Here is a 23665-nt window from a genome sequence, read left to right as displayed (position 1 = left end):
ATTTAAAATTTTGACATTCACTCATTTTTGTTGTTTTTGCACACTTGTTTCTAAATTCTAATATCTATCATAACGTCAATTTTACATTTCAAAAATTTATTTAAAAATTGCATGTCTATTACTAAAATATAAAAATATTACTTAATATTTACAAATATAATAATTAGGCTTGCAACGAATAGTATATTCGGCAAAATGCCGAATACCGAATATTCGGCAAGTTCCAAAAACCGAATACCGAATATTAACCGCACGAAATAAAAATATTGCACCTAAACAATGCACTTATTTTTATGTTACCAGCCGTCCTATTATCAAACTTCATATATCATTGCCCGTTATTTTTATCCTCGTTTTTGTATTTGCAATTTAAATGAATACATATATTTAAATTCTTGAATTTAAATCAGTTTTTTAACTTCTCAGTGCAGTTTTAGTGTTCGTATTATGTCGTATACTAAACAATATTTGGAAGAAAAATTAAAAACCCAACTACAGGCTGAGCATGTTGTAAGTACAACTATCAATTTATTTTGTTTTAACCTAAAATTGATATGCATCAGTTTTTTCTGATGACGTGGGAATATATTTATTTATATATAGAAATGCATTGAAAGATAACATATTTGTTTATGTGGCTTTAAACCATGAGTTTATTGACGAAAATTATTATTATAAGTGTAGCTCTTTTATTAAGAGCTGCTACTTCTTTACATGGTTATTCAGGCCAAAACAAACCCCCCTTACATGGGGATTTTGAAGCACAAAGACACTGGCAAGAAATAACAGTAAATTTGCAAGTTCAAGAATGGTATGAGAATTCTACTGATAACGATTTGTTATATTGGGGCCTTGATTACCCTCCATTGACTGCTTATCATAGTTTTCTGTGTGGAAAAATTGCATCTTATATCAATAAAAATTATATCAAATTGCATTCATCTCGAGGATTGGAAGATGGTCAACATAAACTATTTATGAGACACACAGTTCTAGTTGCTGATTTGTTGATTTTTATACCAGCAATTACATATTTTTTTAAGATATTTAATTGCTTGTATTCCAATGGAAAAAATGCAGAAAGTAATGAAATAATTAAAAGCGCTTCTCTGATTATGACTTTATTCTATCCTGGTTTGATATTGATTGACAATGGGCACTTTCAGTATAATAACATTAGTTTAGGTCTTGCTATTTTAGCAATAGCTTATTTAATGAAAAATGAAGATTACAAGGCTAGTATAGCATTTGTGTTCGCATTAAATTACAAACAAATGGAATTATACCATGCTTTCCCAATATTTGTGTACTTACTTGCTGGTAATATTCACCATAAATCTAAAATTAGTGGACTATTTGAAGTTTTGAAACTTGGTGCAGTGGTGATATTAACATTTGTGGTCCTTTGGCTGCCATTTATCTGGAATCTTAAGATATTTACTCAAGTTCTTCATCGAATATTTCCTTTTGCAAGAGGGATTTTTGAAGACAAAGTTTCAAACGTATGGTGTGCTGTAAATGTTTTAGTGAAACTCAGAACATTATTTGATACAAAACAATTAGCAACCTTATGTACTGTAACAACATTGATATCAATTATTCCAAGTAATTTAATGTTGTTTATTTATCCTAACAAAATCAATTTAAAATATTCATTGTTTACAACTTCCTTATCGTTTTTCTTATTTTCATTTCAAGTTCATGAAAAAAGCATTCTATTAGCAGCTCTTCCGGCTTTATTATTATTTAAGTTCGAGCCATTGTTTGTATATTGGTTTTCTTACATCAGTTGCTTTAGTATGCTTCCTTTATTAATCAAAGATCAGTTGTATTCAATATATTTAGTTTTAAATGTGTTTTATGCAATGATTTTTGTGTGGTATAGTTTGATCTACCACTCGGGAAATATTCATGACAATATTTTTACATTATCTTGGAATTTGAGATCTGAAGGATCAAAGTCAAGGTCTGGCTCGTGGATTTTAAAATTACTTTTTCACATATCTATAATTAGCACTGTTATTCTAACATTTTCATCAGTGTTAATAAAGCCTCCAGAAAAATATCCTGATATTTTTCCACTTCTTATATCTGTGATTTCGTGTTTGCATTTTTTAATGTTTCTTTTGTATTTCTCGGTGAAGTTGTTCTGTATTAATTTAAAGAAAAATGATACAAAGTGCCAATGATGTAAATAGATGTAAATAAAAATATGTAAAAGTTGAATGTTTGAATGTATTACTTTCACACCCTATTTCTATATACGAACTTGATAAGAACGAAGATTAGCATCATAATACTTTTACCTTTCCTGTCATTTGTAATTCATTTAATACATTTTAACTTCTCCATAATTTAAGTTTTTTAAATTCAGAGTTATTGCTAATGGAGAAAATTGTTAGAATTAAGGTATTGATGTGTTAATTCACATAATTTATTTAATTAGTTTTAATTTTTGTTCTATAATTTGTTTATTTTGATCATTATATATAAACCTGTTTGTTAGAAATCAACCAGGTTTATATATAATGACATTTTGCATATATTTGATAAATATTTCACATTTATATGTTTATGTGTGATATAAGTATGCAAATATACGTACGTACACTATTTATTTCTAACGGTTGCGAGTTCAAATGCAAAACTGATATGGATTTTAAAGAAAAACAAATATGAAAGTTTTAAAATGTTTACCCGCTCAATTTTAAATTTGACCGACTTTTTTGTCATATGGCGTTACACCGCCACCTATGATTAGAATGACATAATTTGGTCATTTTGACCGACATGTTTGTTGCATTGACGTGTAAAGACATGACAATATAATTATGAATTCATAATATTTTATAATATTTATTTAATTTAGTATCGATTTACTTTAAAAAAGACGAGTTTTAATTGAAGTATGATCGGTGTGTAAGTAGTATTGTCGAGTTTGTGTCGTATACTTTCAATGATCGGATTGCGTATTATGACAGATTCATATATTCACTATTGATGAACGAGAAATTAATTATTGTTTGTAAGGGAACAAAAAAATCATTAAAAATATGATGCAAGAGGAACCAACGAGAAAAAATATTTTATCACAAGCGTGGACGGCGGCTTCTCAGAATTATCAAGGTGTGTATCAGTAATCAGATTACAATTTCTATATTTATACTTTATATTCAAGAACTCGAATTAGGGTTATTATTAAAAAAGAATATTATCAGTATAATTTTAACTATATCTTAATAAATCTTTACTGGTATAATTTTAATACTTTATTATTATTTGAAGTTGCACTTTTGGTAGTAAGGCACTTCGGACACGTAGGGATCAAATTCATCTCATATTTGAGTAAAATGTGACATGGAGATCATATCAACTCTAATTTAAGTTTTAAAAAAACTTTAAAATGTAAATCGTTTCTCATCTTTGGGTATAATTGGATAGAATGTCTTCAATCAAAATTTGAATTAATGTAATTTTTCAAGTAAAAAGCTTTGGGATTTGAACTAACTGCTTATATTACATAATCAAAACAAAGAGTGGCATTAATAAGTGAATAATTTATTACAGCCCTTCTTGATCGATGGACACCTCATACAAAAGGGCGATGGGCTGGTGCTTTGATTTTAATATTAGCCTTTATAATACGAATTATTACGCAACAAGGCTGGTACATAATCACTTATGCATTGGGAATATATCATCTAAATTTGTTCATAGCCTTTTTAAGCCCAAAAATTGACCCAGCATTTGAAGTAGAGGATGATAATGGTCCTGAATTGCCAACGAGATCGAATGAAGAGTTCCGACCATTTATTAGAAGATTACCAGAATTCAAATTCTGGTATTCTGTTACGAAAAGTACTGTGATAGCTACAATATGTACATTCTTTGACTGCTTCAATGTGCCTGTGTTTTGGCCAATTTTAGTTATGTACTTTATTACCTTATTTTGTATCACAATGAAGAGACAAATCAAACACATGATCAAATATCGTTATCTACCTTTCACCCACAGCAAACCAAAATATCAAAGTATAAATAATGCTAAATAATAATTAACTTCAAAAATAATTGTTTTGTAAATTAAATTCCATTGTCATGCTAGTTATTAATATATTAGGTAATTTTTGTATTAGTAAACAACCAACCAAAAATACTGTATTGCATATGTAGTGTACATAAATGGAAAAAATGTAACTTTATATTTACATGTATATGATTTAGTTTTATAGTTACATATTTGTGAAAGTTATATGTAATTATCAAATGACTAATATATTGCTAAAAAAATACAATTTAAAGGCTGTTTATCTTGTGGTTAATTTTATTAATTAATGAATATCAATCATATTTTGAGTTCATAAATTTATAAACTCAAGTAGAAGTATAATTTTAATTTAGAAACTTGTGAATCACAAGATAGGAATTGTGAATTGTCATATTAAAAAGTAAGGATTTTAGGCACTTATAATAATCTTGAAAAGATAATTAATTTTTAGTAGCAACTCGAGTTTCTCAATTTTATTTCAGTTGTTGTGTTATTTGGTTTCTAAATTTATTTAAAACAATTTGTATAAAATAAAACATTCTTACTGTTTAATGTTGATGAAATGTTTTATATTTCTATTTCATTTGATCTCAAATTTAATGATCAAGTTTCTATTATAAATCTATGGCTTTCAAATTTTCATTTTTATTAATTTTTTCTTATTACTTTACTATTTGTTTTTTTGTGTTATAAAAATCAATGAACTTAATAAATAAAAAACATCACTTCTAAATTTTTTTTTCAGGAAGTTGTAGATCTCTCAGATGGTTGTGGCGATAAATTTTCTGCTGTGATAGTTTCTTCAGTTTTTGAAGGAAAACCACTTCTGGCTAGACATAAGTATGTATATAATTCTTGAGAGATAAAATTCTGGATTAGTTCTCTTATATGAGTTATTTTTGCTATAAAATATGAAATAATTTTCAGATTGGTGAATTCAACTCTAGCTGAAGAGTTGAAAACAATTCATGCGTTTTCCCAAAAACCACTTACGCCAGAGCAGTGGAAAGCACAGCAATGATTTACACCTAATTTATAGATTACTTTTAATAAAATTCATTTATTTTTTTAGTTTATTATTATCATGAAGTAATTTTTCTACACTTCATTCACTTTTTCATTTATTTAAGTTATACAGCAGTTAGTATCTATTTAAATTCAAGACTTTAAAAAATTTCTTACTTTTGAAAAATGATTAAATTTTCCCTAACTGCACCTGGCAAAGTGATTTTGTTTGGAGAACACTCTGTTGTATATGGAAAAACTGCTATAGCCGCCAGTATTGGACTTAGAACTCGTTTAAATTTTCGGGTTTGTAAAATAAATTTCTAATAATTTAGATTCATTGATGAAAACCTTTATGCTAGCATTAGCAAAATGTGATTGGAATTGCATGAATTAAATTATTACTTTTTTATAAGTTTTTGACGTAAATTAATTTGTTTAAACAATAATTTATTTTAGGAAACTGAACATGACTTTATTGAAATAAACTTCGAAAATATTAATTTGCACTACGAAATTCAGATAAAAGATTTGGATAATTTAATTGAATTGTTAAACGCTTGTATCGATGACATATCGCCACAGATGCCTAATCATGACAAATTTTTACAATTGATAGTTGAATATTTAGAAAATCATTGTAAGTTGCAAAAGCTTACAAATATACAAAAGCCTGCTCTCATATCTTTTGTCTATTTGTTGACTGGTATACGATCATATAAAAAATACAAGAGCTCTAGGTATGCTTTCTTACTAAAATTTTTATTTATGGCGATTATTTAAAAATAAATCATAATTTTATTTTCAGTGGTTTCAATATCTATGTAGATTCCACATTGAGAGTGGGTGCTGGTTTAGGCAGTTCTGCTAGTTTTTCTGTTGTTTTAGCAGGATGTTTTCTACAAGAGATAATTTTCAGGCAGTTAAATTCTTCAGACATGATCCAGTTTAATGCTGAGCAATTGAGTGAAATATCACAATGGGCATACTGCTCAGAACGCATAATGCACGGGACTCCTTCTGGCTTAGATAATAGCATTTGCACTTATGGATCAATAGTTAGATTCAGAAGAAATGAGGAATTAGCTGTTTTGCAGTTAGATAATAGTAGGCAATTTTTTATATTAAATTTTTGTCAATAAAACTAATGCAGGTAAAACATTTTTACTATAAAAATGTAATACATATAATTCATTTAATAACTAACTGAAATAATAAAATTACATATTTTTAATTAAGAGTATTGTTCTTGTCCTAACTTCTATTAATTTCCAACAGGTTTTGAGGCTTTATTAGTTGATACCCTGGTGCCTAGACAAACTAAAGTTATGGTTGGCAATGTTAGAACATTGGTTGAAAATCATCCCATTCTCGCTAATTGTGTTCTAGACGCTATGGATCAAGTGGCTAAAGATGCTGAAAAAATCCTAACATCAAAATATGATCCTGATAATTGCAAGAAGCTCAAAGAGCTCATAAAAATCAATCAAGGGCTTCTGCAAACTATTGGAGTTTCTCATAGTTCCATAAATACAATTTGCCAAATAGCAGAAGATAAAAATGTTGCTGCAAAATTAACAGGAGCAGGCGGCGGAGGGTAAGTTCAAAATAAAAAATATGACTAAACATAATTTCATATATTTTCATATTCATGTAAATATAAAAACGTAGTACTTAATTTTAAAACACAAATTCAACATATAAACATAAATAAATATAAATTTGGTAACTAAATTTTGAATTGAATTGATATCTATTTGCACAGAATTTTGTGCAATATTTCAATAAAGGATTTAAAACCCGAATAAAACATATAAAAAATTAACTAAATATACATTATAATCTGCAAAGTACAAAGACATTTTCCCATGTGTTTTGAAAATCTATAGTTTTTAATATTCATTCACATAGCACAGTTTACAACATAGACCAAAAATTAATACTTTTAATTTTTAATTTAATTACTTTAAATTAGTGATGGAGCAAGATTCTCACTCAAAAAATTTCGGTATGAAGTTCACTATCATTTTTTTTAGATTCTGCATAGTTGTGCCGATTGATAGTGATCCAGCTAAACTAACAGAACTAACACGGGCATTAGAAAATAGTGGTTTTCCGACAAAACGAATCTTACTCGGAGGCCCTGGGTTAAGAATAGAATAATAAAATACTTCTAATAACAAGACATACCATTTATTATCTAGGTGCGTGGGTATTTTAATTATAGATTGATACAGTAAACTATTTTATAATTACAAATATGTCTATTGCTTATTCATGTTTTTATACCTGATTTAGCTGTACAGGTTATCAAATAATTTTGTTAAAATATAATAGTAGAAACTTGTATTAGATTAAAACTTAGTTGTTTTTTTTTTCACTAATAAAGTGCCAATTTTATGATATTTTGATTATGGTAACACACAGAAATTTTTTTGCGCTACTATAAAAAATCTAATAAACAACTGTAAAAATATATCGGTGACAAAAATTAAAAACACGGTTCAATATTTTATATTATAATACTTTATTAGGCTACCTTGTATACATTTTATATTTTTTTATTTATATAAATTACTTACATGTATTAATCACAGGTAATTATTATTATATACATGTAAATTAAAAATACATTTACTAAATTTTGATTTATAATTGAACTATAAATTATCAGGAAAGCGTTTTCTAAATAAACATTTGCTTGTTATGTTTGAAAGTGAAAAAAAAAGGAGATTTAGAAATTTATGATGGGTAAAATGACTAAAAGCAAACATAGAAAAATGGTTTTCTATGTGATCTTTTGCAGTTAATCTGTTAGCTTTCATTACTTTTTACATACTATTGCAACTTTAATGCTTTAGTTTATAATAATAAATTAAAATTCACTAAGATCTTATTTTAAGTATTATTTCCTTATTCATTCTTTTATGGTCAAAAAATAAGCATTTTACTATTCTTTAATAAACTTATCAGCTTTGCATTCAATAAAGCTATAGGAATTTTTCTATATATTTTTATTCACTAAATATTCTTACTTCTTTAAATTAAATTATTCCATTGTTTTTGTGAAAAACTGTAACTATTTACCCAATTAGTGCAATCATATTAAGTATATTTATTTGAGAAGGCTCTTGACTAGCTTGTTACAATTTTCTTTCGCTAATACAATTTTTATTATTGTGAATCAAAAATAATATTTTTATATAGCAATTTCATTCAATATATGCCATAATGCAAAGTGCATGCGGTATTACAAAAATATTTGTTAGCTTACATTGAATGTCTTAAAAAACATAAGATCAGTACTTAATATTATTTTTTTATCAATATTTTTGATATTTATTTTTAATTAAATTAAATGAAATTATACTAAATACAATTTAAATATAATGATTACTTCTTTAACGTCAAAAAAGAAATATTCATATATATTATGCATAAGGCTTTTTTAAAATTTTTAATAAATTTTGAAAAACTTTTTATTGCGTATTAACCAAGGAATGCGATAAATCAAAATCAAATAGTAAAAAAGAATTATAAACCATCATTGGTGTTATGATTGTTATGATTGTTATACTTATAGATATGTAAAATAGTTTTCATTATATATACAAGTAATTAACACATTTTGATATTGTGTTATTTACGAATTGGTTTACGGTCAAGTTATTAATTAGTCTAAATAGAATTGTTTACATATAACAATTAATATTAATGCATATTGAAAAATGGTACAATCGAGATCACATTTTCGTTAGTAAAAAAAAGTGGTCATTTGTAACAGATATTTCAACAACTAACTTTCAGTAACCTAAACAATTCGATAAATAAACATCACACTATATAATATCAAGTTTGGTATAGATATATCAAATTAGACCTACTTTTGCTTCAAATATTCCTCATATAATACAAAACTGCTTTTTTTCTTGGAAGAGCAGTTTCAAAGTTATGCCCAATAAAAGACTCAAAAAAAATTTTCTTTGAAATTGATTTTTGTACTTTTTTTACTGTGTCTAAATAATTATTTATTTGTATAAAATTTTCTTCGTAAAATGTAGTCATAAAAATTACTTGGTATTGTCTAAATATGTCATTTGTTATAATTCATCTAAAGTTATTTAAATAGAAGCAGTGATATAAGTAATTATATTGCTATAGAAGTTATAGTATATAAAATATTAACACTCAATTAAAATTCTGCGTTAGTAGTTGAAATAAGAATAAATAAGTCAGAGTTTTAAAACTTAAAATTAAGGTAACTTGTTTTAGAACGATATTATGGTACTGATGACCAAATGTTTTAAATTATTATTTAATTATGAAGGTTTTGTAAATAATAATATGTCAAGCTATTAAAAACGTCACTACTATTTTCTATTATTCCGAAAAGAATATAGTAGATTATGTCTGATTAGATCAATTTTGCACTATAAAACTATAAAATCTCATTTCTCTTACTATTGGGTTCCAATAAGCCTTGCTGTATCAGTAGGTTGATGTCTCGGTTGTTCAATGGTTTCGTTCGGGGCTGCATTTTGTTGTATATCATTCAAATGATTCATTTGCGTGTCTTCCAGCCACTGCTTAATTTCTGTACTGTACATTCTTCTTTGGAAAACTTCACGAGTTCTAGGACGCGAACCAGTAAATGTTGTAGTATTATTTTGTGCCTGAAAAGAAATTAAATTGTTAAAAAGTTACTTCATTTATTATTTGATGTCTATACTAGTGTAAAACATACATTTTCAGTCTGTATGCCTAAGTGAACATTATTAGTATCATCCAACTCCGTCAAAACCGGTGGATAAGTTAATAGACCGGCTAGTCTTGACCATGTTACATGTACTTCAACATGCAACATTTTTTCCTCTAAAAATGGAAAAAAATTCAATATAATTATAAAACATAAATACAGACAACCTCATATTCAATTTTTTCTTTCAAAATTAGTATTTTTTTTCTATTAAAACATATATTACCTTCTCTTTTGCTGGTGCTTCTCTTGTATTGTATTCTGAACCTAAAAGCTTCTAGGACACTAGCTACAACAATTGTTAATACAATCATGGTCGACAAATAAAATAGCATAAAGAATAATCTGCTCGGTTGTCCTGCTACTGATGCGTAACCATCCATTAAAATAAACCAATTGTTAACAACTGTCAATTCAAAAAGAGTCAAACTGCTGCTTAAGATATTGTCAAAAGTATTTAAGTAATAGTATCCTAGTGGCGTAGATGAATTTGCTGAATATTTGAAAAAATCTTCTACTGAAGTATTCCTAAAAATAATTTTAGTATAATGAGAAATAGAAAATCATTATATATATATATATATATATATATATATATATATATACATACACAATGGCACCATGACATACTCGTACGAGTTCAATTTGTTTCATAACCGTTTCAAATGTTTCAAAAATAATTTACTATTTTTTAATTTAATTACTGTTTTTTCCTGTCCATTCATAATATTGTGGAAATGAGTTAGACATGTTTCCTTGAACAACTCCCACACTTGAACCGTTGCAAATTTTTCAGGGTAATTTTTATCCACAATCTTTAAGATCTTAGAAAGCTGCTTATAATTATTGTAGGGCCTTCAGATGGAGTTATACCATTACTCCTTCTGTTTAAACTCAGTACACCTAAGTCTGTTTTTACACGGTAGATTGGTTTCAGAAGAAGCCGTGTAAAAAAAAAACGTGTAAAAAAAAACATTGATCTTATACAAAAATGGGTGATTTGTTCCTAATCTCTAAAACCTATTAAAATTAGTGAAAAACAAGAATTTTCAAGAACAAGAATTCATGTTTATTTTAATAATAATTCCCCTAAATTAGTGCTCTTCACATTTGCTTTGACCAGTAAAAATTGTTTGTACGCGCTAAAGGGGAATTCACTTAAATCTTTAAGCTAATATTCGCAAACTATCGATACTATTCTTTCATAAATACTTTTTTGTGATATGAACATACTTCGCAAAAATTTAATTTGACAAAAAAAATTTAGGTACATAAAATTTCAAATCGTGCTAAATGGAATTCGTGTAAAAAAATTAAAAATATTCAATTTTCAAACCGTGTACAAAAAGACCGTGTAAAAACAGACTTAGGTGTATATATCTATGATATGTTACGTTCGTACATTGGCACTATCCTCATATTTTAGTAAATAATATTTTGTAAATTTTGTAAGAAGTAAAAAACGCGAACTCAACATATATAACTGTACTAACTATTTATATATAGTTAAAATTTCAAATGCTAAAATAATCCCCGATAAATTTACTTGAGTAAATCGTTATTCACAATTAATAATATAATATATAATAGAAATGACTATAAAATACTATAGTGGGAAAATCATTATTAAAACTGACAAAAATTTTCATATTTCTCTTTCGCCATTAACATTTTACGAGAAAACTCTTATTCGCTCGTATGTCGAAGCAACGAATCGCTATTTTGGCGGCTTGTATGTCAAGGTATCACTGTATATAAATATGTAAAATATTTTATTTTACTTACACACAACAATTTCTCATATCATAACCAGCAAATAATTCCATTCCAATTATTGCATAGAAATAGTACAAAACTAACATGACTAGGGCGGCTGAACACATAAGAGGCGAAAGCAATACCAATGTTCCAAAAACATCTCGATATCTTTTCTTCAGTTTATATAAACGCATCAGTCTGAAAATCCGTACAATTACAAATGTTTTCTAGTTCACAATTCGTAAAAAAATCTCACCTCAAGGGTCTAAGAACTGCTAATGCAACTAAACTTGGGTCAAGCCTCATGAACAGGGCACCCATCACTCCTAAAATTGTCACAAAAAAGTCGAACACGTTCCAGCCGGATGCAAAGTAAACATTACTTCCTAGCGCCAGCATTCTAATCATACCCTCAAGAGTAAAAACTAAAAAAAATTTAATTAAAAGCTTAGTTTGAGCTTTTATCAATCATAAATTATTATAATAATTATGATCATTACTTGCTAGAAAAATAGCGCTGTCCACATCCGCTGCAAAATATGTAGCGACGTCCTCAATTGTTGCTTGGCCGGAATTCAAGAGCTCGACTCCGCGCCATAATTGAAAAATCATACACAAACCATTTAATACTAATAAGCAATCTGAAATTGAAAATATTTCAAATCAGGAGTATGATAATGGTTAAAATTGAGGACAAAATATTTTGTCCGTTTGATAAATATTTTAATACATATCAAGATTTCGTGTCTTATTGTTTTGTCTGCTGCCAATTAATTGCATATACAATGCAATTCCATAAAAATTGCTAATCAGGACGATTCCCAACCATCTATTTTTATTTTTGGCGAAAATTTTTGCAGTTATCTGCTCATTTTAAAGAAACGCGATTCCATATCAAGATCCATAAAATTTATAACATCAGTGCAACTCAACAAGAGGTCGAATTTTGGCTTACACACTTACACTTTCCAAAGTGTCTGCTCTCAAACAAAATGACTTGAACATCGAGAAAAAATAAAATTTAAGTAGTTGGTATTGGTATTTCGTCTTGAGGCAAAATAATCGACTTAATAAATATAAAATAAATTAATTTATGAGTGATTAAAAGTATTCCGAGTGGATTTATTACACATTATTGAAAACGAACGAACACATTAATCGGAGTATTTTCTAAAAGCAAATTATCAAAAATCAATCATTTTTATAATTGAACAAGTTTCCGTAGGACTTTAATGGTTTAGTATGTTCATTAAGACCAAGTACTCTATCGTTATACCAAGTAAATCATCTAATTTTAATTTTAACAAACATAAAAAAAACTACTCATTTTTTTAAACTAATTAAAATGAAACTACATGTCGTAAGGCCGTAATATTTCAGTAAGATCTATAAGACCATGGTATATATAGCCTAAAAAAAGTTCCATAAAAATCGGCTTAAATTTTTTTTTCAACAGTTGATTACAAGAAAACGGCTTGGTAGATTTTCACTTAAAACTAATCAGTTTTTTTCACTTAAAACTAATCACTTAAAACAAAGTTTTTGAATTTTCAAAATTTTGATTCAGAATTGCGGGTTAAAACGTGGGCGAAAATTTTTTCACTTTTACAACGGCTCGGCCGATCTTCGCGCAAAATTGATAAACGCTAGTCCTCATCGAAATACATCGAATGGCTTTTAAATTTTTGAAATCGGTCCAGCCGTTTTTGAGAAAACGTCGATTTTCGGCAAAAAATGTGTTCACACGCACACATACTTAGTCCAAATTTGGTCTCAATTCAGAATGGCTTGAAACGTCGAGAAAACATAAAAGTAGCGAATCGGATTTTTTGACGAAAAAATAAACTTCTCCTTCGGGAAGTTAAAAAATCGTATTTCTGGCGAAAACATAAACTTCTTAGTTATTAATACATTTCAACAACTTACATATTACGATCTCGAACAAATTCCTTTTGACGATGTTCTGCGCCAATTCTCCAATAATTCTGAGCGGTTTTGCTGCGGTGTAGAACCACGGCAATGAATCGCCCTGCCTCTTCCAATGCAGCATACATGCCTCATAAACTCCAAGCCATTCTTTGGGAGATAAAAGACCGGTATTCGACGTATTCAGAGACAAAAACATAAGTAAAACTTCTAACGGCCCTGTAATAAAAAAATATTTTAAATAACAATTTTTTTTTTTCTACTTATGTTCAAAAATTATGGTATTTTACATACTTTTGTATGGTGCATAGTATCTCATAACTCCTTTGAAATGTTCAAATTTGATGCCATTTCCATTTTTCTCCTGAAGCAGAGGAAGTGCAAGTTCGCAAGCTCGCTTCTTATGCAGTAACAACGCTTTAAATTTGTCTCTTTCGATTCTGGTAAAAGCTTCGTAAACAACGGCTAACATCAAATTCATTAAGACGTAAAGCACAATCGCTAAATAAGATACGAAAAATATCGCATACCACCAAGAGTATGAGTAAGCAGGCATCATCACGTCTGGATAACTGAAATATAAGCCAAAATTAGAAAAAAGTATTTTCAAGCGATTGAAATATGATATTTCATGAATGTAACGGAACTTTTTATATCTAAAAACAAGTGTAAATAAACAAAGACTTACTTTGCAGTTGTAAGAAGGACGAACATGCTAACAAAACTGTCGCCCAACGACCCAAAATGTCTCGGATCGATATGTGAAGAAAATAGCAAATATCCCACGAGGGTGTATGTTGTTATGAAGAATAGTAATAGTCCTATAAATAAAGAACATTAACGTTGAATCTCTATATAATAATTGATAAATTAAAATTTAGTTTTGCTTTGAATTAGTTTGAGTATATGCTAAATATTGCAACTTTTCGTGGACAAAAGGAAAGACCAACAAAAACTACCTGGAGAATTTTGGAATGTGGTGCTGGAGACAAATGAAGGCTATAAAGTGGACAGATAGGATAACAAATAAAATAGTGCTGAAAAACCTCTACTGAGCATGATCATGAAAATGAAAAAAAACTAGATCGTACCCTTAGTTGGAGGTAAAATAGAATATAGGTCTGAGAGGACTAAAGCAAACAATACAGGAAATTAAAATCTGAAGCACAGAAAAAAGTTTGGGAAGAAAAATGTATAAAAGTGTATAAAAACGTGAATGATAGTAGTAGTAATAATAAACAATGGAAAAGAGAATCAATGATATGTGGTATTCCACCCACACCATGAACCTGCCTTCGGGCCGAGCGCTAAAAATAAAAAAACAACAATAATTTAAATACCTAACATATCCAAAATAGGAGGCATTGATTGAAGAACTTGTCGAACAAATCGTCTAACTCCTCCACATGCCCTAGTGTCTACTAGAAACATTGGTCGAAAAGCCCTGGTTACTCTGAAATGTGATGTACTTCTCAAAATAACAACTAAGGCTTCTATTATCATCACACCTAACGTTATTCCCTGAAAATATAACTTTGTTTATTATTCATTCAATAATATTAATTGAATATAAAAATAAAATCACTTTTATCATGGTCCTTTTGTGATTAAGTATTGATTTCCAACCAATCCATCTCAGCTTTAAAAATAACATTACACCAATCACAGTCAAATTTAAAAGTTCTAAAACTCCATGTACTGCTATAGGTACCTATAATAAAAGGAATTTATACAAAATATCCTATAAGGTGGGTTGATTTTATTATTTATATTTACTCTGAATCTTTCTGCTGCAGGCTCTTCTGCTACAGCTAAAACCAGGAGAGCTATGGCAGCTGATAAATCTACTAAGTGATACCATGTGGAATGTACAAGCTTATAGGCTGGTAATGCGGACACGTGTCGCGGGTGAGCGTCAAATTTTTCATTTCTACGACCCTCCTAGTAAGAAAATAATATTTATTAATTATAAAGCATAAAATTAAATGCAGTATAGAAAATCATTGCCACAAGCTGCGCAAACAGTTTTGTTAAAACAAAATATATAGGGTGATCCATTTAAAGATATATGAAAGCGACATTATTATTTATTTATTTAAAATAGCTGTAACATATTTCCTTGAATAAAAATAAATTATAATCGAAATGATAATATATAGTAATGTTTTTTTCATATAATTTTAATGATATTTAATACCCCGCTTAACGCTGCTTTGTTTAGCGCTCATGGTTTCTACGAAATATAGGTGAAATAGTAATAGAAATATGGAATTAGTGAAATACACCGGTTTATATGAGATTAATGTAGATGTCGAAGAAATAATTCAAGAAATAGATGCTAACTAGTCCCCTTTTTAATGGTGATCTAATGGAGCATCTAAAAAGACCTTTCTAATGATGATTTGAGACAATTAATAAGCAATTAAATAAGCAAGAAGAACACAAAAATATTAATATTCAATGGTGTTTGAAAATGGATATGTGACTACTTTTACTGAAATTATGCATCAATTTGTTAAAAATAATTCAAATTTTCATAGGAGTTCAATGTACGTCGTTTAATGAGATGCTCTAAAACATAATTTTTGAAAAAGGCAAAAAATTGTAAACAGAGTAGAGTGAGTGATCCGTCCTAATTAAATTTTTATTTGTTTTTTACGTTCTAAAAATTCAAAGACGTCAAATAAATTATTAAAAGTACGTCCCAAATTGGTTGATCCGCAAAGCATCCGATCTCAGCACAATAAACGCTGAAATACGAAATCACTCACACGTATGAAAAATAAAAAAGCCGCCTCGAAGATCACTCAAACCGACTTGGCAAAGAACTTTACCAGAGCCAGGATGAAAAAGAAATTCATTTTACAAATCTCTGACAATGGTTAGAAGATTTTGTATTTTTAAAGCCATTTTTTAATTCTACAATTTTACTTGCTGATCTCTTGCTACAAAATAAATATGTCGTTTAATTTTTATTAAAAACTAGCAATCCCGACGAACTCCATTTCGCCACCAGATGGTTTCGTGAGAAAAATGAAGAAATTTTTTGTTTGTTTTATATTTGAAAAGGAAAAATTTGATTTTATTATACAACAGTAATGAATTTATTTCGATTACAAAAATGAAGTGTTTTTTAGCTGAACTTCTCTAAGTAAATAAAAGTGAATCCGCAAATTATCCGTTTCATTCAAGTGCTCTTTGGTAAACCACATTTTTTGTTTTTTGGTCTGACGTTAACACAAACAAAGCCGATGGTTTTCCAACTCGTGAACAGGCAACGTATAACTGCTCATGTGAAAAACAATGATTTTATAAATAATATATTTGAAATTTATCCTGCAAACACTAAGCGATTGGCCTTGCGACTTGTTATTGCGAACGCAAGGCGAACTGAAAATTGCAATCGTTTGAAGTCAAACGGAAGACCAGTCGGAATCATTGGTATGTCACCAAATCACCAGCAATTTTTGATTGAATGGTGAAATTCAGTGCGTGTACATCATTATTCTTTGCGGCAAGAATTGCTCGTTGACTTAACCAAGCATAATTCTGATAATTCTCACTAATGTCATTACTCGAATTTTAAATTACGGTGCGTGAAGTTACAGCAATTTGCATTAAGGCACAATGCCATGCACCACTAATGTTCTTAGCTATAAACCTTGCGGAGCCTGAGACCTTTCCAATGAATGCAAAATTGTCAAAATCGATTCGTGCGTTCTGGAGTTATTTCGTCAGGAAGGAAAACCCGACTTATTTTTATATATATAGAAGATAACACAATTATAAAATTGAATGCATATCCAATTTTCTATCCATTTTCCTTTCCTTTGGTGGAACTTAAATCCTGCGTTAAGTAGGCTATTACTGTATATATGTATAAGAAAAAAATTCAATAAAGGAAGATATATTCTTACCATAAGTAAATTAATTAAATGTATGAAGTATCAATTATGACAGTACCTCTAAATATATAGCGGCTTCGTGATAATTCATTTCCCAATAGTCACTATCATTTTCACAGCCCGTCAAGTCGCGGTTAAGACTAGATCTACTGCCCATGGTGGAGGTGTCCCCGTTGAGAGGCAGATCTAAAAGAATATTAATATTATACTAAATAAATATATGATTATTCGTCGAACAAATATGTGAACAATTGTGTCAAACATATTTATTGATATTACACAGATAAGATAAGGCATATATTGGCAACCTAGTTTGCATGAAATAGAAATTTCTATGTTTAAAAAAAAAGACGTTGGCCGGGGTTATGTCGGTGAACGAAGTTAGGTTTTTGTTGCAGTTTGGACATTTATTAAAAAATAAGGTCTAATAAATTGTAACTGAACAAATTATTTGATAGTCGTAAAATTTATAATTTGCGGAGAATTAATTAATTCTACTCTACAGACTTAATATTTTACTACGATGTATAAACGACAATTTATATGTAATTTAAATTATTGCTAATTATTTGCTCAAGTCATTACCAAAGCCTAATAAGATAAAATAGATGAACCCCTAAGATTCAATATTTTCTAATTTAACCAATTCTAATATGGGGCTGTCCATTAATCACGTGATCGATTTTTAAGGATTTTTGGACCTCCCTCCTCGTTGGTGTCACGTGGTGATATTTAAAATTAAACCCCATCCCCCAACCAACATCACACGTATTTTTAGTACCTAGAAAAAATCGTAAAATTTTTGAGTTTTTTAAATTCAGGAAAATAATTAATACACGTTACATCTTACTAGGACAGCTAAATAATAATAAACCGACCACAACATAATTTTCTCTGTTCTGCACAGGAAAATTTTCAAACAAGTTATTTATAATTATTATTTATTATTGATTATTATTTTCATTATTAATACTATTATTTTTATTAATATTTATTCATTTATTTATTCTATTTCTTTTCTTTAATTTCTTTTATTCAATTTTTTTCTTGATTTTGATTTTCAATACCATCACTTTTGACTTATAGATTTTAGTGTAATCTGATTATTAAAACTAGCAAAAATAAAAAAAATATCTTTTTAAAAACTACCCTTTTTAAGCCCCACGTGATTAATGGGGGGTTTCTATTTATATTAGAAACATATATTTAAATGAAAGATTCGTATACATGGACAAATATTGGGTATTTTCACAAATTCTATATAGAATTATATTATATATTATATAATATATTTAAATTAGATTACAATAATAAATGTTGACAACATATGGAAATAAGGTAACTTTCTTAAGCTGGGATCAGATGTCTAGTCATTGCAAGATTTTTTGGAAAGTAGTAACTATTTTCTTCATATATAAATATAAATAGATGAATAAATATGTATATATATACTACCTCACCCGGCAAAGTGTTTTTAGAAATTTTCTAGAATAGCAAAAAAGAAGGATGAGTTTGAGATAGAAGGGTGAAAATATAGGACAAAAAATAGGAGTTTGAGCTAGGAGGGTGAAAATATAGAACAAAAAATAGGAGTTTGAGCTAGGAGGCTGAAAATATAGGATAAAAAATAGGAGTTTGAGCTAGGAGTCTAAAAATTTAGGGATATTTATTTACGCCTTACCCCAAAAAATAGTATAAAAAATGATGAAAAAAGTTTTGATTTATTATGGGTGGTGCTCAAGAAAATCTGAATTGAAATTCGGTGAAAAACATTTAGTGATTGAAAGCGGGATGAAAAATCATTCGATTACTTAAATGACTATTACCAAATAGGGGTTTGTCCAAGAAGAGCGAAAATTTAGGGAGGTGGGTGCTTTTTAAATATAATTTAAAAAAAATTGTCAAAAAAATAAAAAAGAATCTTAAGGGTGTCCAATCCTCACCACTTAATATTACGAAAAATAGATGTTGGCCCATTCTTAGTCATACTGAATATAATTATAAAATTTCATAAAAATTATTCAAACCGTTTTGGAGGAGTATTATCACTAACAACATGGCACGAGAATTATATATATATATATAAACATAAATTTCTTTTAAATTTTTAATATGAAAGTCTTACTCCTTACGTTTCGACTATAGACTTGACCTTCACCCAGTGAAAATAAATAAATTTTAGAATAAAATATGCAAAAATAGCGTATTACAATTGATATAAAAAGTAAAAAGTGAAACGTACTTACGTTTTGCTTATCTTAAAGTAATAAGAAAACAGTATATAACTACACTACATAATAAGAACATTAAAATTGTTAAATCTTTTTCAGAGTTTAACTAACTTTTTTTACAAAGAGAATACGTGTGCTATCTGTAAGCACTGAAGATATAATGATGGAAGAATTTTCAAAAGCACATTTATAACAAGTCTAAAATACGCAAAATCAATTTCTAAAATCATTAGATACATATGTATTATTTAATAAACGCAATCCAAATCCTACTGTTAGTATCGCAAAGGAAGATAACATTTTAAATTTGATAATTCACCTTTTGTGAAATGCACTTATAGTCCAGTCATTTAAGCTTAAATTAGGTAAGAATCTCGAAATTCGAGATACCCAGCTATAAGTCTGTAAATACTTGTATGCACCCTAAAAGTTGTCTCAAAACCTACACATGGTAGGGTGTACGCAACATATGTAGGTTTTGAGACAACTTTTATGGTGTATTTACAGACCTACAGCTGGGTATCTCGAATTCCGAGGTGAACTTACTATATTAACTGGACTAGTACAATTATAGAGTTGAATATTAGGCACGATAAGATGAAGTCTAACATATGCAAAATTAACTGTAAAATTATTGGATAAATATGTATCATTTAATGAAAGCAATCCAAATCTTACTGTTAGTATCGCAAAGGAAGGCAACATTTTAAATTTGATAATTTACCTTTTGTGAAATGCACTTATAGTCCAGTCATTTAAGCTTAAATCAGGTAAGAATCTCGGAATTCGATATACCCAGCCTGTAAGTCTGTATATACATGTATGCACCCTAAAAGTTGTCTCAAAACCTTCATATGGTAGGGTGTACGCAACATATGTAGGTTTTGAGACAACTTTTAGGGTGTATTTACAGACTTACAGCTGGGTATCTCGAATTCCGAGGTGAACTTACTGTAATAACTGGACTAGTACAATTATAGAGTTAAATATTAGACACGATAAGATGAAATTTCGAAGATTATTTTGCGGTCAATCGTTTTATTGACTTGATAAGATATATAAATAATGTCCTATAAGCCAGCTAAAATATCTTAGATAAATAACTTGAAAACCTTATTCAATAAAATGTCGAAGTACTACTGCAATAGTTAGCAAATATGTAATAGTAATTAGCATGATAATTTGAGTTATGATATATTAAGGTAGTAAGAGATAATAATTATGATTTTTACCAATATTCGAAAATTTATTAATTAAATATTATTATTGATATAATAAATATTTTATTCTAGAAAATAAATTATGCTAGAAGTATTAACAATTTTTCTAATAAATATTTAAAAAAAAAAACAAGTTCCGTTTAGCTACGTCTATGAAAATCCGGGACTTCCTGTAATTCCGGAACACCCGGATGATGTGCGTTGGCAATGAAAAAGACGGAAAAATAAGTAAAAAATAAAAATAATGAATATTTTGAAACTTTTTTCAAAATATTTGTATTTGGGGGTTACTAAAAATGTATAAAAACCACTAATCGTCATTTATTAACTGTATGTGTGTGCAGATACAATTTTTCGTCGACGATTTCGGGAACACCGATCAACCGATTTGAATCATTCAAAAAGCAATCGATTCGTATTGATAAGGAGACATGCTGATTAGTTTTTGGTGAACACAGGTCTAGCCGATCTGAAGATACGGGGCAAAAAGTGCCAAAAACGGCAACTCAGTTTTTAAGAGAACGGAGCGTCCGATTTTAATAATTCAGAAAACATTTTACTTGTATTGACGAAATGAACAACTGGCAGGGCCGGATTTAGAAATTTGGCGCCCCGGGGCACTGACAAAAATGCCGCCCCATCCCTGAAATTTTATGAACTTTCGAACTTCTTTTTAAAGCAATCGCGCTGCTTCAGCTGCGAGGGACAAAATATAGAAGCGCGAGTGCGCCGCGTCGCAATTTAACGGATAAACAATGTTACAGAACTTATATAAATATAAACAAAATTTATACTTATTATTATAATATCTTTAAAATATCTGATAATTTAATGTGCATATGTCTTATGATCACTTTTGTTCGCCAAATGTTTCTTTCTTTATTGGATCATCGAAACCGCTAAACCTGCCCCCCACAAATTTAAGCAGTTATTTATTCTGTAATTTTTTTTACTGTTATTGGACGCTTTTTTCTCAAAAACTGAATTATCATTTTTGACATTTTGGCCCGTATCTTCAAAACAGTTGGACCTGCCTTGACCAATAACTAATTAGCATGTCTCATTATCAATAGGAATTGAATCATAAATCGGTTGATTCGTGTTCTCGAAATCGACTTGAATAATTAAAAAATATTAGATTTGTATTGATGGGGAGACGTGCGCTGATTAGCTTTTGGTACAGGCAGTTACGGAAAATGGTAGTTGAGTTTCGATATTTCTCCTCTGAAATAGCTACGCAGCGCGATTGCTTTGCAAAAAGTTCATAATTTTCGAAAAATTTCAAAATACAAAAAATGTGTTTTAGAAGCCTTTTTTTTCATTTTTCTATAAAATGTTAAAGCTCTTTATAAAATGTAATTTTCAGTACAGGATGTTTCAGTAATTTGTCTTAAGGCACAATGCCATGAGTCACTAGTTTAAATTTTTTTTTTGACACTATAAGCACTTCCAAGTGCACAAATACGTCATTTTAAGAGGGCTCGAGAACTGAAGAACATATATTTCCAAAACTTTCAGCTTGTTTACGGATCTTTATATTAGCCAAACTGCCAAATTTGATAACTTATTAACCAATTTGATAATGGCAAGGCAAAATAATAAATTTTAGTTATCGTTTATTTCAACCCAAATTTTGCATTGCAATCGTATTATGTTTTGTTAATTATATTTCTTGAAATAAAAAATGTTGTTAAAAAAAATTTCTTATATTGTATAGAATTTTTTTCTCACTGTCCAAATTTTGCCGCCCCCCCAAAATTTGCCGCCCTGGGCAGTAGCCCCGATTGCCCCTACGGTAAATCCAGCACTGACAACTGGTATAATTTTTGGGAAGGCAGGTTCAGCGGTTATGGACTCTCAATAAAAATAAGTTGAAAAAATTTCATTTGGCGGTCAAAAATTATTATTGGACATATGTACATCAAATTATCAGATATTTTATAGAGATTTTAATAACGTGTTGGGTTCCGTAACAAGATTTTTAATTGCGGCACGGGAAGTTCCAGCACCCCACTAGTTTTGTAAATATTTATTTAAACACCATGTATTTATATTTATTTGGATACGTGGTTAGTAGTAAAAAATTAACTAAAACGACATTGAGCCTAACAATAAAATTATCATATACTATAGTTAATAATTAAAAAAAAACATAATAATGCGACATATTGCTTGATCCATTATAACCTATAATTCATATTCAGTTAATCCAAAAGTAGTACGATACATGAAATATAAGCTTTTATATTGAAAAATATATTTATTCTATACAATTTTTCATAAATATAGATAAAAATACGCCAAATGTTTAATGATATTACATATTGTTTGTTCTATCTGTCATCTGGTCCTAACCTAAACACAAGATCAAAACTGCGATTGTATTTTAATTATGTGATAATTTTCCGAAAACATATTAACTTTAAGATAACGAAATAAGTAAAAGAAACATTCTGCATAAGTTAGAAATAGCTTTATTTCCCGAATGAAAATGACACATGACAGTTCACTGAAGGTTCAACAGCTGACACAATTTAATGTTTTACAACAGACAATATGAGTATTTTTTTAAAATAAATATAAATAATAATAACTCACTGATATTGCTAGATCCATATGACACTGTCGGATTATTAATTTCATTATTAAATCTAGAATATCCATCAGGTGGAGTTAAAGGACCGCGAATGGAAGCCATGTTTGAAAAAGTTCGTTCACCTGCCTCACACGTATTATTCATCTATTTATCACGAGTTTCGCAATTAAATATAATAAGAAAGCAGAAAAATAATTCATTTAATTATGGTTGTATCCAT

The 23665-nt window shown here is 28.8% G+C and overlaps 5 protein-coding genes across 8 annotated transcripts; 4 read left to right on the top strand and 1 right to left on the bottom strand.

Moving 5' to 3' along the window:
• The first annotated feature begins 353 nt into the window (after positions 1–353).
• LOC113376452 (bolA-like protein 2) lies at positions 354–5228 on the top strand. The gene is made up of 3 exons (XM_026616368.1): positions 354–510; positions 4794–4888; positions 4976–5228. The coding sequence occupies exons 1-3, from the start codon at positions 448–450 to the stop codon at positions 5067–5069; spliced, it is 252 nt and encodes an 83-aa protein (XP_026472153.1). The 5' UTR covers positions 354–447; the 3' UTR covers positions 5070–5228.
• Positions 578–2189, top strand: LOC113376956 (probable dolichyl pyrophosphate Man9GlcNAc2 alpha-1,3-glucosyltransferase). The gene has a single exon (XM_026617090.1). The coding sequence runs from the start codon at positions 648–650 to the stop codon at positions 2187–2189; it is 1542 nt and encodes a 513-aa protein (XP_026472875.1). The 5' UTR covers positions 578–647.
• On the top strand, positions 2797–4145 carry LOC113376451 (protein RER1-like). The gene is made up of 2 exons (XM_026616367.1): positions 2797–3126; positions 3568–4145. Exons 1-2 carry the CDS (start codon positions 3054–3056, stop codon positions 4050–4052), a joined length of 558 nt encoding a protein of 185 aa, XP_026472152.1. The 5' UTR covers positions 2797–3053; the 3' UTR covers positions 4053–4145.
• LOC113376450 (mevalonate kinase) lies at positions 5138–15392 on the top strand. 2 transcript variants are annotated; one of them, XM_026616366.1, is made up of 6 exons: positions 5138–5359; positions 5513–5793; positions 5862–6160; positions 6332–6650; positions 7090–7257; positions 15290–15392. In XM_026616366.1, the coding sequence occupies exons 1-5, from the start codon at positions 5240–5242 to the stop codon at positions 7214–7216; spliced, it is 1146 nt and encodes a 381-aa protein (XP_026472151.1). In that variant the 5' UTR covers positions 5138–5239; the 3' UTR covers positions 7217–7257; positions 15290–15392. The 2 variants fall into 2 exon arrangements, with proteins under 2 accessions (XP_026472151.1, XP_026472150.1); XM_026616365.1 differs by lacking the exon at positions 15290–15392 and having other exon boundaries at positions 7090–7260.
• On the bottom strand, positions 9262–23562 carry LOC113376449 (two pore calcium channel protein 1-like). 3 transcript variants are annotated; one of them, XM_026616362.1, is made up of 14 exons: positions 23448–23562; positions 17457–17584; positions 15270–15434; positions 15079–15204; positions 14834–15014; positions 14182–14314; positions 13788–14065; positions 13494–13712; positions 12068–12208; positions 11824–11992; positions 11595–11765; positions 10036–10337; positions 9798–9925; positions 9262–9726 (listed from the first exon to the last, which is right to left on the bottom strand). In XM_026616362.1, the coding sequence occupies exons 1-14, from the start codon at positions 23545–23547 to the stop codon at positions 9514–9516; spliced, it is 2454 nt and encodes an 817-aa protein (XP_026472147.1). In that variant the 5' UTR covers positions 23548–23562; the 3' UTR covers positions 9262–9513. The 3 variants fall into 3 exon arrangements, with proteins under 3 accessions (XP_026472147.1, XP_026472148.1, XP_026472149.1); XM_026616363.1 differs by having other exon boundaries at positions 9825–9925; XM_026616364.1 differs by lacking the exon at positions 23448–23562 and adding an exon at positions 23171–23267.
• Between the last annotated feature and the right edge of the window lie 103 nt (positions 23563–23665).

This window comes from Ctenocephalides felis, unplaced genomic scaffold, assembly GCF_003426905.1.
Source record: "Ctenocephalides felis isolate EL2017-DRISC unplaced genomic scaffold, ASM342690v1 CF-g0.4_SCAFFOLD_01886, whole genome shotgun sequence".
In the NCBI taxonomy this organism is placed as follows: Eukaryota; Metazoa; Arthropoda; class Insecta; order Siphonaptera; family Pulicidae; genus Ctenocephalides; species Ctenocephalides felis.
The sequence above is the reverse complement of the archived record's forward strand: the minus strand, read 5'-3'. Positions and strand labels throughout refer to the sequence as shown.